Genomic DNA, 16,205 nt, shown 5'->3' with positions numbered 1-16,205 from the left:
GCCCCGCCCCGCCCCAACCCGGCCACGCCCCCGGGCCCTGGCCGCGCCTCATCCCCAGCCCCGCCCCACCCCCGGACCCTGGCCCGGGCCACGCCACGCCCATGCCCTGGCCCCGCCCCCGCCGTGGCCCCGCCCTGCCCCCCTCCATCCCCCTCCATCCCCTCACTGCCCTGTGGAGCCCAGTACCTGGCAGCAACGTGAAGGTCCCGCTGCCCACTCCGTGGGGCTCCGTCAGCAGCTGAGGAGCATGGGTCCCTCTGCCTCATCTCTGAGAACCTACATTTCTCCCCACCTTCCCGCACAAAAGAAAAGGCATTTGAGAGGAGCTCTTGGGTAGGACCCTGCTGGGCGGCAGGTGGTCCTTGGCCCAGCATCTTTCGCACCATTCAGGAGCTTGCCAGAAACGCAGAATCTCAGTCCCCGCCCTGATTTTCTGAGTCAGAATCTGGATTTTCACAAAATCCTCAGGGGACTAGAGTACATTTTCAGATTTAAGAAGCAATGGTGCAGGACGGTGGTTCTCAACCCGGCGGCAGAGTAGTCACCCAGGGAGCTTTAAAAATTGCTGCGTCTTGGTCCCCACCCCAGAGGTTTTGATTCGATTGCCAGGGGGAAGCCCAGGCACCAGCATTTATATAAAAACACTCCAGGTGATCCTCATGCAGCCAAGGTTGAGATGCCCTGGGGTAAATGACGAGTAGAATCAAAAAGATAGGCGTGAGATACAGCACTGTCCCTGCCAGGGCGCTGTGACTTGGGTACAGGTGTGCCTGGACATGAGATCCCACCAGTCACTGCCGGCCACGAGGAGCCCCCTCCAGTGACCTCGATGAACTGAGCACACGTCAGAAATTTCCGTGGGTCACGACTTGTTAAAGACACAAGTTTGTAGGGCCTGGGGCTTCCGTTTTCTTTAGGTTCGCCCCTGCCATTTGCCATTTTTTAGAAGGCAAAGGTGAGGGAGGCATTATCCCGCCCCTCGCGGGGCTGACGGCAGGGCAGGGGCAGGGCCAGGCGAGTGAGGTGCCCAGGACACACATCAGGAGGCGGTACCCACTGGCAGGACCATGCACGTGCACCTCAGGTGTCACCAAGCCCCATCACAGCCCAGGCGTCCAGTCTTACGTAGGAAGAGATATCAATAACCAAGTCTAATGCCATGTAACAGGTGGCATAGTCAGAGTCTCTAAGGCACAGCTGAAGCGAAGAGGAAGGGGTCAGCTCTTCTTAGGAAAACATCCTTTGGGGTTTTCAGCGAGTGTCCCTCTGGGGAAACCTGCACTGTTTTGCCCTTTCCCTGTAACAGCAGAGAAAGTTTTATCTTGAGTCGCTGGACACACTCTCCATGGCCTGACCCGCTGGACTGTACCCTGCAGGCTCTTGTGAGCAAAACCCACTCTTTAGGGTCTCAAGTAAGAAGGGCGAAGAGAAGAAATGGGCTGGGTTTATTGAATGAGGAAATGATCACAGCCCGGACCTTGGGCCCAGAAGCATCGTTAACTCCCCCTTCTCCCCAAACAGTCGTGAAACCCAGTGGGGTCCACCTCAAACTGGTTCTGAGGTTCTCGGACTTCGGGAAGGCCATGTTCAAACCTATGAGGTAAGTGACTGCTCTCCTCACCTCCATATGCATAGCTGCGGCAGCCCTGGGGGAGTTCTGACCAAAAATGAATAAAAGTGGTCTAAAATCTTTGAGCCAAGCATTTATAGACTCTCTTTGGGGCCATCTGCACAAGCAGACGACTGTTTTGGTGATAATGATTCAAAATAGTAAGAGCTGGGTCTTTGCTGGTATTTCTGCGACACACTTGACATGCATCGTGCCTTTGGACCATCCACCATCTTATTAGTCGGGGACTGTTACAGTGTCCACTTTATGGATGAAAACACTGAGGCCGGGAGAGGCCAGCTCGCCCCAACCTCCCAGCTGCAAGCAGTGGAAGCAGGATTCAAACCAGGCAGCTGGACTGCCAAATTCACACTCTACCTCCAGAAATGAGCCTCGCTTTTTTTCCAGGACTAGGACCCTCAAAAAAGTTAGAGATATCTACATAACAATACTTGTTTTGATTGAAAAACTAGACCATGAAGAAAGGCTACCCTGAAGCCAATCACACTTTTTTAAAAATTTTATGTATTTATTTTTTATACAGCAGGTTCTTATTAGTTATCTATTTTATACATATTAGTGTATACATGTCAATCCCAATCTCCCAGTTCATCCCACCACCATCACTCCCCTCCCCGCTTTCCCCCCTTGGTGTCCATACGTTTGTTCTCTACAGCCAATCACACTTTTAAATTAATTTCTATTTTATTTGTAACAACAGCACATACATGCCTTTAAAATTTTGTAGTGTGTCTCTGTGGGCAAAATAATAGGTATTCAGTCTACGGACAGAGCTTGGTGTGCGTACGGGCTCCTGGCCCCCAAAGGGTCTGCAGCAGAGGTTTGAGATTCCTGAATCAGGAATGGTCCCCTGGACACGACACGCCCAAGAGAAAATGGCCCAGGAGGGGTCTCATTACCCAAGTCATGCTTTCTGCCAGAAGGCGCGGTCTTCCGGTGGAATCCCATTCGGCTGACTTAGATTCCAAAACTTCCGTCAACGGAGAGCCATACTGAAGGCCCTGTAGGTGGGTCTGATGGTCGAATGAGCACTAAATAAAAAGCCTTAGCTCTGATCCCTGCACTGCCCTAGCAAAAGCCCTTATAACGCACTAAGCACTTACATACGTAGGCATATAAAGTACTAAGGAGAGCTTTATAATACATCAGCTGCGCGCTGAATCACCTGGGAAGCCTTGAAAAACCCTGATGCCTGCATCCCACCCTCAGGGGGTCCAATAGGATCGGTCTGGGGGCCCCCTCTAATCCCAAGGCAAGGACAGCCTTGAAAACCACTGCCACACAAGGAGACCCTCCATTTTTCCATGTGAAAATCCAAAAATCTAGTTGTTTGGTCAATTTAAATAAATAACGATGTATTGGGAGATTGGGATTGACATATATACACTAATATGTATAACATAGATAACTAATAAGAACCTGCTGCATTAAAAAGAAATAAAATTTAAAAAAGAAAAGAAACAGGGCTTCCCTGGTGGCGCAGGGGTTGGGAGTCCGCCTGCCGATGCAGGGGACACGGGTTCGTGCCCCGGTCCGGGAAGATCCCACATGCCGCGGAGCGGCTGGGCCCGTGAGCCATGGCCGCTGAGCCTGCGCGTCCGGAGCCTGTGCTCCGCAACGGGAGAGGCCACAACAGTGAGAGGCCCGCGTACAGCAAAAAAAAAAAAAAAAAAAAAAAAAAAAAAAAAAAGGAAAAGAAAAGAAACAGATGGAGTACTACAAAATAAATAAATAAATATATAACGATGTACATGAAACGAGGGAATGTCTGCCTGTATTTAATTTACCGATGAAAGAAAATCTCATCATAAAACAATACAGAGATTTGGAAATATTGCTTCCCCCCCACCCAGTCTCACATGTCACTTGTCCAAAATTTTTGACATTGGTCCTCAGCATCGCTGGAGTCGAGTTTGGGGTCAATGTTAAATCCATGTTACATTCTGCCCCTGTCACCACGAGCAGCCTGTTTTAACCAGTTCAGTCAGGTAATAAAAGCAGCATCTCAGCTGAATGAATCTGTCCCAAACAAAATAAAGAAATTGAGAGGGAGCCCTTGAACACGTTAAGACTCCCTTTTCTGAGGGACAGTTTGGGGAGGGGGGTCTCATCTTATATTCAAGCCTATGAAGTACTCAAAAGAACTGTGTTCCTTTTAAAAGAGAGCGACAGCTTTGCGCACACAGGGCCATCAGCCCAGGTCCGGAAGCAGGCACAGGACTCCTGGGTGCCACTCAGCTGGACACAGAGCCACCCACGTGTTTGGGCCATTGGACAGTTTTAAACGATCGTTACGGTTAGTCGTGCATGTTTAATGTATAGTCCTAACTGAGCATCAGTTAGAGAGGAAGCAGAAGGAACACTGATGTAGAAACACGAGGTGTTCAAGAGAAGCGTCAAAATAATGATAAATCTGCGAATTCACCATTTATTGCCAGATCCACGAATTGCATTCTCTGAGCAAAATTCATCGGCGGCACGTGAAGATGTCTGTAATTTTAAAAACTGGAGCTAATAGAGAGTGGATGAGCTCTGTTTGGGGGAGAAAAAACTGCTCACACTTGTAGTGTTTTATTTGCAAGAAAGCCCATGAAATAACAGCCTGAAATCTCTTCTCTGCCTTGTCAATTACGAACGAAACGCAAAAAGTGCTCAACTGGACCAGCTGTTTCCCTGAGTATAATGCAAAAGCTTCCAACATTAGGTCACAAAAGCCATTTGATCTACGCTCACGCCATAACACAAACTTTAATCTGCATTTTCTAAAATTTAGTCCCAAGCCAAAGTATCATTTTAAAATGTATTTCTTGAAAAAGCATGCATTTTTTTCCTACAAGTAATGTAAAGTAAACAGCATTTGTCCCTTTTTAAAAAAGGAAAGTAGACATTTATCTTTGGGTAACACAAATTCTGACCACAAAGCTTATATTTTTAATGTGATACAATTCAATAGATGCAATGGGAAATACATCTGTGCGTCTCAAGCTTTGGGAAGTACCGACGTAAAGGAGAAATGATTTTCCAATGTAAAATCATGCCTAAACATGCCATACAAAAATGAAGAAAGGATGGTTTAGAAAATTCTAAAGGGCATCCCAGAGATTGTATATTCTCTCTTTTTTTTAATTTTTATTTTTTCTTTACCTTTTTTTTTTTTTTTTCCTGGCCAGGGGTTAAACCCGTGGGTCGCAGCAGTGAAAGTGCCGGGTCCTAAACCCTGGACCGCCGGGGAATTCCCAGACTGTGTATTCTTACATACAGAATTCAGGAACGAAAACGAGCTGAGGACACATGGACAGTCCTTGCTGACCTGGACATTCGGCGGTGCTGTAAGCAGCCCTGGGTCAGGCCTGGGCCGTACTCTAAGTGCGGCTGCACCTTCTAAAGGAGAGTGCCCACTCTGGGCAGCCCCTTGCCGTGGCTTCCAGGACTGGCTGGTGTTTGGGACGAAGCGCCCATCACTGTTTCCATTGCGGGCGCCGCGTACTTACGGCTCGTTACACAACATTGCGCTGATTTACATTTGCATTGCTTTCACAGCCCTCGTGCAGCCCCGCACGGTGGATTATAAAATTACTTGAAGATCATCCTTCTTCCAAGGATTATCATCAGCACTGGGGCCAGTCAACCTGGGGCAGCAGCCGGGATGCCCTTCATATTACTGGGAGGCACCTAAACATACCTACCCAGCCGGCCCTTCATGACCAGGCAGGATGGTGCTTTTCAGGAATCTAGTAGGGATTCTTTAATGTACATACGTACATATCCTCTGCATTAGCCTCCCTTCAATCTCTGGCAGGACCCGCTCTCACGACCCAGGTGAGATGCCTCCGAGTAGACGGTCGATTCACAGACCCGGAACTTTTCGCTCTTCCGGGTCAGTCATGCTAAATCGCACCTGTAGGGCACTTTTCCTTTTATAAAGTTCTGTCTCGTACCCCACCTCTCTTAGTCCTTGGCCCCCGGGTGTACACAACCTCTGGTGTGTTAGCCAGTGCCCTGTCTTCTGTGTATCTGCGGAAGAATGGATTTCTTCCCTCCAACCACTGGGCTTTTCAGAGAATCAGCGGCCGTCACCAGAGCTGCTCGAGAAGGAGGCTTGGCACCCGGGGGCCTCCAGGACGGTCCGCATCTTGCAAGAAGCTTCGCTCCTCCCGCCTGCCGGTCTCTCCAGCCGAGGGAGCCACGGGCTGTTCCTGATGTGCTGTCCCATCATCTGTGCATCCCTGAAAAGCATAAAAGCGTGTCTTCCTTTCCATCTGGTCACGTGTATCAGCTCTTTTCTCAGGCTCCCAGCTGAGGTCTGAGTCCAGGGCGTGATTCCTTCCTTCCAGACAGCTGCGAGATGAAGAGACGCCCGAGGACTTCTTCTACTTCATTGATTTTCAGAGACACAACGCTGAGATTGCAGCTTTCCATCTGGACAGGTAGAGTCTGGCCCCAGGGAGGCAGTGCTGACTGCGGAGGCCAATCCCCAGAGGGCGCCCCAGGGAGACCCGGCCCGCCCCCACTTCTTCCTGGTACTTCATCTTCTTCGTGGGTCCCAACACCTTCAAACCCAACATGACCCATCCAACCCCATGGATCGAAAATCACAAGGCCTTTTTGTTACTTATTTATTTTATTTTTGGCTGTGTTGGGTCTTTGTTGCTGTGCACGGGCTTTCCCTAGTTGCAGCGAGCGGGGGGCCTCTCAATGTGGTGGCTTCTCTTGTTGCGGAGCACGGGCTCTAGGCGCGCGGGCTTCAGTAGTTGTGGCTCATGCGCTCTGGAGCGCAGGCTCAGTAGTTGTGGCACACGGGCTCAGTAGTCGCGGCTCACAGGCTCAGCAGTTGCAGCTCACGGGCTCTAAGGCATGCAGGCTCAGAAGTTGTGCACGGGCTTAGTTCCTCCGCAGCATGTGGGACCTTCCCAGAGCAGGGTTCGAACCCGTGTCCCCTGCATTGGCAGGCGGATTCTTCACCACTGCACCACCAGGGAAGCCCCACAAGGCCTTTTAATGTAATGAAAAGAGTCACTTAGTAAGAAAACTAACCCTGCCAGACTGCCCAAGCTACACCTGAACCTGACATTGTGATCTGGCTCTAGTTTCCTGCCCTGAAAGTGGCGAGAATGTGCCCACGGCCATTTCCCCAAAGGGTCTCAAGGTTACGATATTAAAAGGTGAGAGCACCTTCCTCAGTTTCCTAGCTCCCTCTGTTTGCCTGTCGTTGCTCCTCGAGGTGTGGTCTGGGGACCAGCAGCCTGGCCACCCCCTGGGAGCTCTTCAGAAATGCAGACTCTCAGCCTCACCCTGGACCCACTGACTCAGAGCCGCATCTGAACAAGATCGCGGGTGACTCATGTGCACACTGGAGCGTGAGAAGCACTGAGCTAGGACACAGCTTGGAGGGTGGAAGCTTTGCCCGGGAGGCCTCCTGGGATAAGGATTCCTTTCCCACCCCTTCTCCCAGCCCCTTAGATGCAGGCTAGCCTCGGCACGGTCGGCTCTGCACTGCGGAGAGCCCCGCCCTCGGCTGGGTGTGGTCAGAAGGCCGGTCCGTTTCTTTTTTTTTCTTTTCTTTTTTGGATCCTGCCGCGTGGCTTGCAGGCAGGATCTTAGTTCCCTGACCAGGGATCGAACCTGTGCCCTCTGCGGTGGAAGCGCGGAGTCCTAACCACTGGACCGCCCGGGAATTCGCAGCAGGTCCGTTTCTAATGGGCGATCATCCCCCAGATGTGAACTGCGCTCCCCCTCTTTCAGGATTCTGGACTTCCGACGGGTACCACCGACCGTAGGGAGGCTAGTCAATGTCACCAAGGAAATCCTGGAGGTCACCAAGAATGAGATCCTGCAGAGTGTTTTCTTTATCTCTCCAGGTAGGCTTCTGGCCAAAGCAACACTCTGGGTCTAAGAATGTGGTTGGCCAGTGTGGTCCGACCTCCTGCTGGTGGCCCCATCCCCTATCAGGTGGCTACATGCTGCCATCAGACACTCGCACCCCGGGCCACCTGGGCGTCACACAAGGTGACCTGGGGATGGGAGACGGCTGGACGTGAGATGCTCACCAGCCTGGGCCCTGAACTCTGATGCCGGCCGCCCCCGAATCCGATGCCACCCATCTGAACAAAGGCCGGGTTGGTCGCGTGGGTGCGACGCAGCAAGGCTGGTCCCACACCATCTCTACTCGGACGTTTGAGAGCTGGTCCCCAGGATGCTCAGTTTAAGAGCATCCACAAGCCCCTGCATCGGGAAAAGGCGCTGTTTTCTTCTTCCCCGGCCTTCTCCCCCCCGAGCCGCGGGTTCAGGGTTTCCCTTCCCTCCTCATGGATTTCGTGGGGCAGGAGGACGGCGTGCGTCCTCCGCTTACCGCTCTCCTTCTCCGCCTCTAGCCAGCAACGTGTGTTTCTTCGCCAAGTGCCCGTACCTGTGCAAGACGGAGTATGCCGTATGCGGCAACCCGCACCTGCTGGAGGGCTCCCTGTCCGCATTCCTGCCGTCCCTCAACTTGGCCCCCCGGCTGTCCGTCCCCAGCCCCTGGATCCGCTCCTACTCGCTGGCGGGCAAAGAGGAGTGAGTGGCCCCTGGACCAAGGACTCGCTCGCCTGGCTTGGGGAGCCCTGACGCTGCCTCAGTCCTCCTCTGCCTCGTCTCACGTGGATCCTGGTGTCCGTTCTGTCCCTTTCGTTCATGCGTTTGGTTATAAAGAGCCCACTGCGTACCCAGCACTGGATGCTGGGGGAGACAGGACAGACCTGGGCTGTCCCTTCAAGAAGCTCTGCGGTCCAGCGGGGCGGCAGACGGTAGCCAGGCTGTGAGAACGCAGTGCCCACCTGCTGTCCCGCAGAGATGCCCACGGGGAGGCCGCGGGAGGGGCCGGGTTTGCTGAGTCCACGCCGTGAAGCCGGCACCTCACGGTTGTTCCCCAGGGCGTGGCACACTCCCGGGCACAGGGCAGGTCCTCAGTTAATACGAGGTGACTGAATGAATGGGCTCGTCTATCCAGCCACCCCAACCGTGGTGGGAAGAGGAGTAACCGGGCCAGAATTTCTGGGGGACGTGACAGATCCTTAGGGACTCGTGAAGGCTGAGGAAGACCCCCCCCCCCAGACGAAAAGGGACCTGGGGGCGTTCTAGGCGGAGGAGCCCATGTGGCAGAGAAATGGCAGAGGATGGCTGGCAGGGGGGCTGCGAGCGGCTCGGGAGACCGGAGGGCAAGCGCCCGAGAGGCTGGGCGAGGGGCCGCAGAGGGAGCGGGTGCCCTCGCGGCACACGGGCAGTACGGCGCCCAGCCAGGCGATGCTCGGAAACGCGCGGAGAAAGGGCCCCACCCCTTCTCACCCAGGGCGTCTGCCGGTCCCGCGGGTCCTTGCCCAGGTCCTGGTGGGGGCGCCTGCTGCCGGCGGCCCGGGCAGGACCGGGGGGCATGGATGCGGGTCGGACACCTTGCCGTCCGGGCTTCTGCAGCCCAGGCCCTGTTCTCCCCTCAGGTGGGAAGTCAACCCTCTTTACTGCGACACGGTGAAGCAGGTCTACCCGCACAGCAGCAGCGGCCGCCTCCTCAACATCATCGACATGGCCATCTTCGACTTCCTGACGGGTGGGTGCTGCCCGCGGGGCCCGGCCGGGCGGGGACCCTGCGGCCTGGGCCACCCGGCCTCCATAACCTCGCGCCATCCAGGGGCTCCAAGTGGTAGAGGCCCCGGGGACAGGAGTGAGCGGGCTGCCCTCCTGCGAGGGGGCTGCGGGGAGGCGCACAGCGGGCGCAGCGGCGCGGCCCAGGGAACGGAAGGCTCGGCAGCAAGGCCGCTGTGCGCCCTGGGAGGCGGCCCGGAGCCGCGCCTGCGCAGCGCAGGGGCGCCGGCGCGGGTGGGAAAAGCCCCCGACGGGACAGCAGCTCGCACCGGCTCTGCCCGCCCGCCTGGCTCCCTCCTGCCCCCTCCGCGATTCCACCGGCCACCTGGGGGCGCAACAGCTGGAGGCCCGGGTTCCGACTCTGGCCTCTGAGCAGCCCGCAGGCCTCCGAGCCGCCCGGGGTCTCACGGGGCGGGAGCCCGCGCCCACGCCTCCCCTCCTCCACAGGAAACATGGACCGGCACCACTACGAGACGTTCACCAAATTTGGGGACGACGGGTTCCTGATTCACCTCGACAACGCCAGGGGGTGAGCGTCCCCACGGCCCTTCTCCGGCGGCGGCACCGCTGTGCAGCGGCCCGGGGGCAGCAGGGCCCGAGCCAGGGCCTCCACGGTCGCGTCCCGCCCCCTCCGGGCCCTCCTGGCCCCGTTTCCTCTGCTCTTGATCTTTGCTGAGTACCGCCTGACTCTCCTCCAGCCTAAGAGCGCTAGGAAGCAGATCCACGTTTTCTGTAACTCGCCCCACGGTCCCCTCCCGGAGACCCAGCGCATCATCCTCGTGCTTGGCCTTGGCCCTGTGCGGCCGGTGCATAAATGAACGAACGGATGCTTGCTTTTGCCAGCTGTGGACAGAGGCTCTTGTGACCTGACGGAGAAGGGCTGGAGAGGCAGTGGCCGTGATCCCCGGCATTTTACCCCAAGCTGGGATTCAAAAACGGCTGAGGGGGAGGCAGGAGGAAGCACTGAGGCGGGGGGTGGTGCCTTTCCCCCCACACCCCCGTGCTCCCGTGAAAGCCTGTCTCTCCTCCCTGCAGGTTTGGACGGCACTCCCACGACGAAGTCTCCATCCTCTCGCCACTCTCCCAGTGCTGCCGGTGAGCTTTCCGTTCAGGGACGGGTCACAACTGTGACACTTCGTCCTGCTTGCCACCAAGCTGTGCAGGTCATCAGTTTTCACTGGCCGAGGATGTGGGTGGGCAGAATGACAGGAACAACCTCATTCCTTGTGCTACAACCACAGAACTGTCCCACTTCTCACACCTTCATCTCTCAGCAGATGACTTAGGATCTAATCTTTTAAAACCTCTCGGTCGCCCGCTTTAATAACACACTCAGATGATCACTCACTTTTCGAAGAGCCCGACGGCCTCTGACAGGACTAACCAGACCTCTGCTGCGCCCCGCACTCACGTAAGCTCATAGGTATTACTGCCTGATCACCAGCTAAGCAAAATCCTGACTGAAGTCCCATAAACTCATGTCAGATTAAAGGAAGTCCTCAGGCCTCTGCCTGGCCAGCATTTCTCCAGAGAATCTCTGCCCTGCCTCTACACCTCTCTGGTGTTTCAGCCGAGCTGGTCAAGGTCGTCCACCTGCTCAGCTGCAGTGTCCGGAGCTAATTAGAAATACGTGGCCCACGCATAGCAAAACGGTGTCTATTTCCAGCTGGAAAACTCAGAGCAGAGCCTGAACTTTCTTTCTCCACTTCTTGGGGTAGCTTACGTGTGCCTCCCTCCCACCCCACTTCCTCTCCTCCTGAGTAGGAAAGGCAGGAGTTGTGTATGACAATGCGTGGACACCTAAGCTGCTTACACATCTGAGTCCAGGTCACGTTCCCACATGAAAAGAAATCAAAATACTAAAGGCAAGGTTGGCCCTACCCCGTTTCCATCCCTGATTTTAGAATCTGACACAGAGAAATCAGAATTACAAAGTCGAGCAGAAACAACTTGGAGCCCGGCGGTACCCGCAGCCTCTGAGACGGCAAACATCTCCATCATTTCACCTGCTGGAAACTTCTCTCGTTAGCTTTCAATTTCCTTGAGAAGTCGTTATTACACAGCACTTCTGTTCGGACTCCCCGAGGAGCAGCAGACGCTTGGCGGGACGACTGGGCCAAGGACCGCCAAGTCCTATAGCTGTCACCCTTCGTCCATTCCCTTCTTACCGGGTTTGCATTAAGCGTGCCTGAGAAGACACTGGGGGCGAAGGCTCTCCAGACGTCAGCCCCCACCACTGTCGGCGGGAAAGGAAGTAAGTTCGAGAAGTTTCTTTCTTTACGTTTACTTACTTGGTCCCCTGACTTTGTCCTTCCAGAATAAAAAGGAAAACACTCTCGCACCTGCAGCTGCTGGCCCAAGCCGACTACAGACTCAGCGACGTAATGAGGGAGTCGCTGCTGGAAGACCAGCTCACGCCTGTGCTCACAGAGCCGCACCTCCTCGCCCTGGATCGCAGGCTCCAGACTGTCCTGAGGACCGTGCGGGGCTGCATTGAGGCCCACGGAGAGCACAGCGTCGTGGCCAACGGCCCCACGGGACAGTCGGCCCCAGACTCCGGCCCCAGCTAGGGGCTGGACGAGTCCGACCTCGGGAACTACGCCTGGAGCCCGCGGTGGACTCTGGAGTGTGGACCACAGTGTCCTCGCGGGCCCCAGGCCAGGCTGGGGCCTGGGTCAGGAGCTCACGAAGCAGGCAGGGCACTGGGATGATTCCAAAAGAGCAGAAGAAGTGGGACCCACTGCACTTTCCTCCTTGGAGCACTGCCCTGGCTCCCTAGCTCCCCAGAAGCTCTGCTTCAAGGCCACAGACCACCTGCTGAGCCCACTGGGAAATCTGGACACGGGACCAGCCTGGAAGCCTGGCTCCCAGGAGAGAGCATTAACTGTAACAAATAAAATTACGGGACGTCAGATGGACACCCCCAGATCTTTATTACATCTACAAGGATAATTCCCGATCCAGATTAATAAACATCTGGCATCTCACAAGCAGACCCCCCCCAAAAAAACCTAAATATGGTAACTCCAACTGGTTCCAAGTAGTCTGCACGCTTTCTGTTCATATTCTAAACACTGCGGCCCAGTCTGAACACAGTAATCCCTACTGACTGGTCCTAAAGTAATTTCTCAGAAGTGTTATTACAAGAGGTGAAAGTAACATAGGGATTTGCTCAGAGTATCAGCAAAGGGATATTTCAATCCGAAGAGTAAATGTCAATTGAAATAACATCAAGGCTGTCAAAGCTGGCATCCAGCAACAATAGAAGGCAAAGCGAGGGTGGCCCTGAGGGGGGACAGCGGAAGAACGGGTCCGGCAGGTCCATGAGCCTGGACTAAGCAGCACAGCCAGGACCGACCCGAGCCCACCGGTGAGTCCTCCTCCCCTAAGATTCAGGCATTGTCCCCACCGCCCCGTCCCCAAGCGCAGCGGGCTGTCTGGAGAAGCCTGGCACTCTGGATGCCACTCCCCTCTGCTCACTCAGAAAGCACTAAGTCAAATTTACTTTCAAAGCCTCCCTCAAAAGTGGGCATCTCAGGGGTTTCCTGTCTCTTCAGCCTCCTCCCTGCTGACCTGCTGTTGTCTGAAGAGGAGGCTGTTTCTTATTCAACAATCCACGAAAACACACAGGATAGGCGTGTATTCACATTAATCACTCAGCAAGTAAAAACAGCTGATTTCATCAGCCCAGCTTTTCTGGTACAGGCCAGAGGCGCAAATACCAGTACGAGTAGGGTGAGAAGAAGCTGTCGCTAAAGCGGGTATGAGGTCAAGACGCCTCTAGACGTCATCCAAGACGTCTGCCGTGTGCCCAGAGACAGGGGCGCTTCCGGCCCAGCCCGGCTGCCCCCATCACTGGTACGCTGCCCCGAACCTACGTCCCCGTGATAGTGATACCACTTCCATTCACGGAGCTCGTTCTCCACGTGCCAAAGTCAAACGCAGGCTTCCAATCCTCCCCGACAGACAGGATCCCTGACCCCCAGGGTACCTCCAAGAAAACTAAGGCTCAGGAAGGTTAGCTAAAATCATGCAACTTAATGATTCAAAACTATCCCAAAGCGTTCTTTCCACTGTAATGCAAAACTCAACAGCATCTCACCCAATTCATGCAGTTGTATTTGTTGGCTTTAAAACAAAAACCAGTCTTCAGTAGAGGAACCTCAATCCCAGAGCCTCGTGTTACTGAGGCGTCTCTACTGCTGCTCAAGGCCTCCCACTTCACAGATGGTTTCTTCTACTTCAAGCCTACGTTTCCTCTTGGAGGGGGAGCCAGGTAATCACACGCAGCGGAGCGAGAGGAGAATATTCAGGCGAAGGTGTTCAGAGACTATAGCACAAAATGGTCTGAACTCGCAAACTGCAGAGGCTCAGGAAGGCAGGCCCAGCTGCACCTCGACCCGGCCTCTTCCGTGACAACGGACTAGTTTTCAGATGGCCTATAATAAAAATGCTGGCGTACTTTACAGACCGAGGGTAAGAGAACTGAGTTTGACCACAGTATGTCGCGTACCTAGATGTTTTATTATTCACCCATCCATTATTTTTTCACTAATACCAAAATTAAGCCACTACCATTTGTCAAAAATACCAGAAAACAAAAGACCCCAGTCTTAGATCTATCAAATTCTTCCAACACACTCACTTTGGACCACTGTTCAATTTTCCATGACATAAAAACTCTCCTGTCTCTATGTTAAGAACTTTTCATGTTTTCCTGTCAGTACTACTAACAGCAAACTAAAAAATGAAAGGGAACCGACAGCCCACGAGCTGGTGGAGAAAGGGGTCTGGAGGAACTCACTTAGCCTCCCCCAAAGTCAGGAGGACAATCTGAGTCTGAAGACGGTAAAAAGGGGAGTTGATTCTCTTATCTGTGGTAGTTTTATGGTTGATGAATCACCAAGGACACGGAATCAGCGGAGACAGCCGCCTTCCCCTAGAAGCTATACAGGGCTGTAGGTTCCTGTGCCGCCTTCTCGTAGAAGCGATACGGGGCTGTAGGTTCCTGTGCCGCCTTCCCCTAGGAGCGATACGGGGCTGTAGGTTCCTGTGCCGCCTTCCCCTAGAAGCGATGCAGGGCTGTAGGTTCCTGTGCCGCCTTCCCCTAGAAGTGATACGGGGCTGTAGGTTCCTGTGAGAGCCTCTGGTGACACTCCTGTCAACCTACCAATACACGATCTTGATTCCTGCGTTACGGTGTGATGAAGACACCTCAGTTAGTATCCACTGTTGCTTCACGAACACTGAGCTCGGCCAATGGCGCTGCCTCTCACGCCTGAGAGAAGCTGGCTAACACGTACCCCTCTAGAGACCCACCACAGCCTTCTCACCCTCGGGACCCCCAGCCAGGACACGAGCACTCCTCTGGGGGCCACTTTAAATAGAGAAATCACCAACAGGAAGTACAAAAATGCAAAAAAGTGGCACTAAATAGACCAAAACAAGGGCATCTGATTTCAGCTGAAACTAGAAGGCAGAGTGTGCCCGGTCTGACCTGTGCCAGGCACTCGCGTGTCGGGAGACGCGGGCCCCTCTCCACTCAAGTCTGGGAATGACTGTGACAGTGCCGGGAGTACTGATTTGGGGGTTACAGATGAATTTCAGCAAGTACGCAAATTTGCAAAGTTCGCAAATACAGCATCCGTGAACAACGAGGACCGACTGTAACTGACTTTGAGGCTAACAAAGATGATAAAAAGCCCTCCATCTAGTGGTGACTTAGAAAACCACAAAGCTACTTAAGCTACACTGGCAGAGAGCTTTCGCAAAACGAAAAAATTCTGCTCATTAGTGGTTTGGGTTTTTAGGCAGCATCAGGATGCAGTCACAGCTCTGGACTTCTGTCAGTCCACAAATTTTAACTTTATACGCACACAGTAACACTGACTGCTGTGTGAAACTCCTTAGGGTAAGAAGGGAGAGATTTACCATTCTCCCTTTTATGTTCTCTCCACAGTCTTTCCTGATGGCTATTATGATGGTGATCAACACACTGCTTCTCCATGTTGTTTTAGTAGTTTTAGCCCATCTAGAAGTACACTGCCAGGGCCTAACAAAAATACAAAAAGGTCCGGACGGGAGAGGCCACAACAGTGAGAGGCCTGCGTACCGCAAAAAAAAAAAAAAAAAAAATACAAAAAGGGTTCAGCTGTTCATCTGTGGTTGGAGAGAAAGCAATATTAAGAAAACTAACATCATACTACTTCAATTTTACACTGTCAATATTTAAGCCATTAAAATACAAAAAGGGATTTCATATAAGCCAGTGTTTTCGAGGGAAAATTAAACTGCAACCAGTACAGTCAACCCAGGAAAATGTTCTTCAATTATGTTCTGTTGTGACTCCAAGGTTCCAGCTCCAGCAGGCTGAGGGAGGGGATTGCCGAATCTGGACGAAGTGCATGTGTACAAAGTGGCGCGGCTTAAGCAGAGCCCTGGGCAGCGACATCATCTCCGACTCCACTGGACGCACGTGGAGTATTCCAATACGCGAATGAATTGAATTCAATCGTCCCCACCTCAGAAATGAGACACGTTAGAAATGACTTTATATGTGTGCGAAATACAGAAGCATACCTAGATATATGAATGCACATATTAGATTTAAACCAAAGGGTATGCTGACCTAGAAATGACACCCCCATTAAGTGTGGGAAAGTTCCAAAGCCAGAGAACCAGTCTACCCTCAATAAAAAGGAAATCTTTGACCTCTGATTTATTGTTTTCCTTCCATTGCTCAGTACAGATCTGCTACATCTCAATTACTCTTAAAGAAAGGTTTTTAGATTCATTCTTTGACAAACTGAATTGGAAAACACTGAAAACAAACACATTATTGTTTCAAAACACCGATCCCCTAATTCACTTTCGATTTTCATTCATGCCCACCGGATTAGCAGCTTCGGGGGGTGGGGGGGAGAGGAAGAAGAGGAGCAAAGGAGAAAGGGAAGAAAAACTG

At 53.2% G+C, this 16,205-nt stretch overlaps 1 protein-coding gene across 5 annotated transcripts in view; it reads left to right on the top strand.

The window, feature by feature from the left end:
• FAM20A (FAM20A golgi associated secretory pathway pseudokinase) overlaps window positions 1-16,129 on the top strand; it is a 47,511-nt gene extending 31,382 nt beyond the window's left edge. The window contains exons 4-11 of one of the 5 annotated variants that reach the window (XR_009560502.1): window positions 1,522-1,600; window positions 5,965-6,057; window positions 7,373-7,488; window positions 8,002-8,182; window positions 9,100-9,209; window positions 9,692-9,773; window positions 10,280-11,498; window positions 11,593-11,727. Coding sequence is in view for 4 of the 5 variants with exons in the window: in XM_030838046.2 (XP_030693906.1) it covers window positions 1,522-1,600; window positions 5,965-6,057; window positions 7,373-7,488; window positions 8,002-8,182; window positions 9,100-9,209; window positions 9,692-9,773; window positions 10,280-10,339; window positions 11,562-11,814 (974 nt within the window). In the remaining variant the exon portion in view is untranslated. Of the gene's footprint in view, window positions 1-1,521; window positions 1,601-5,964; window positions 6,058-7,372; window positions 7,489-8,001; window positions 8,183-9,099; window positions 9,210-9,691; window positions 9,774-10,279; window positions 15,388-15,596 lie in introns of those variants that run through there. The other 4 variants (XM_060291215.1, XM_060291216.1, XM_030838046.2 and 1 more) reach the window with 4 other exon arrangements.
• Window positions 16,130-16,205: the final 76 nt, after the last annotated feature.

The sequence above is a fragment of the Globicephala melas genome, chromosome 20 (genome assembly GCF_963455315.2).
Source record: "Globicephala melas chromosome 20, mGloMel1.2, whole genome shotgun sequence".
In the NCBI taxonomy this organism is placed as follows: Eukaryota; Metazoa; Chordata; class Mammalia; order Artiodactyla; family Delphinidae; genus Globicephala; species Globicephala melas.
Note: the sequence above shows the minus strand (reverse complement) of the source record. Positions and strands in the feature narration are given on the sequence as shown.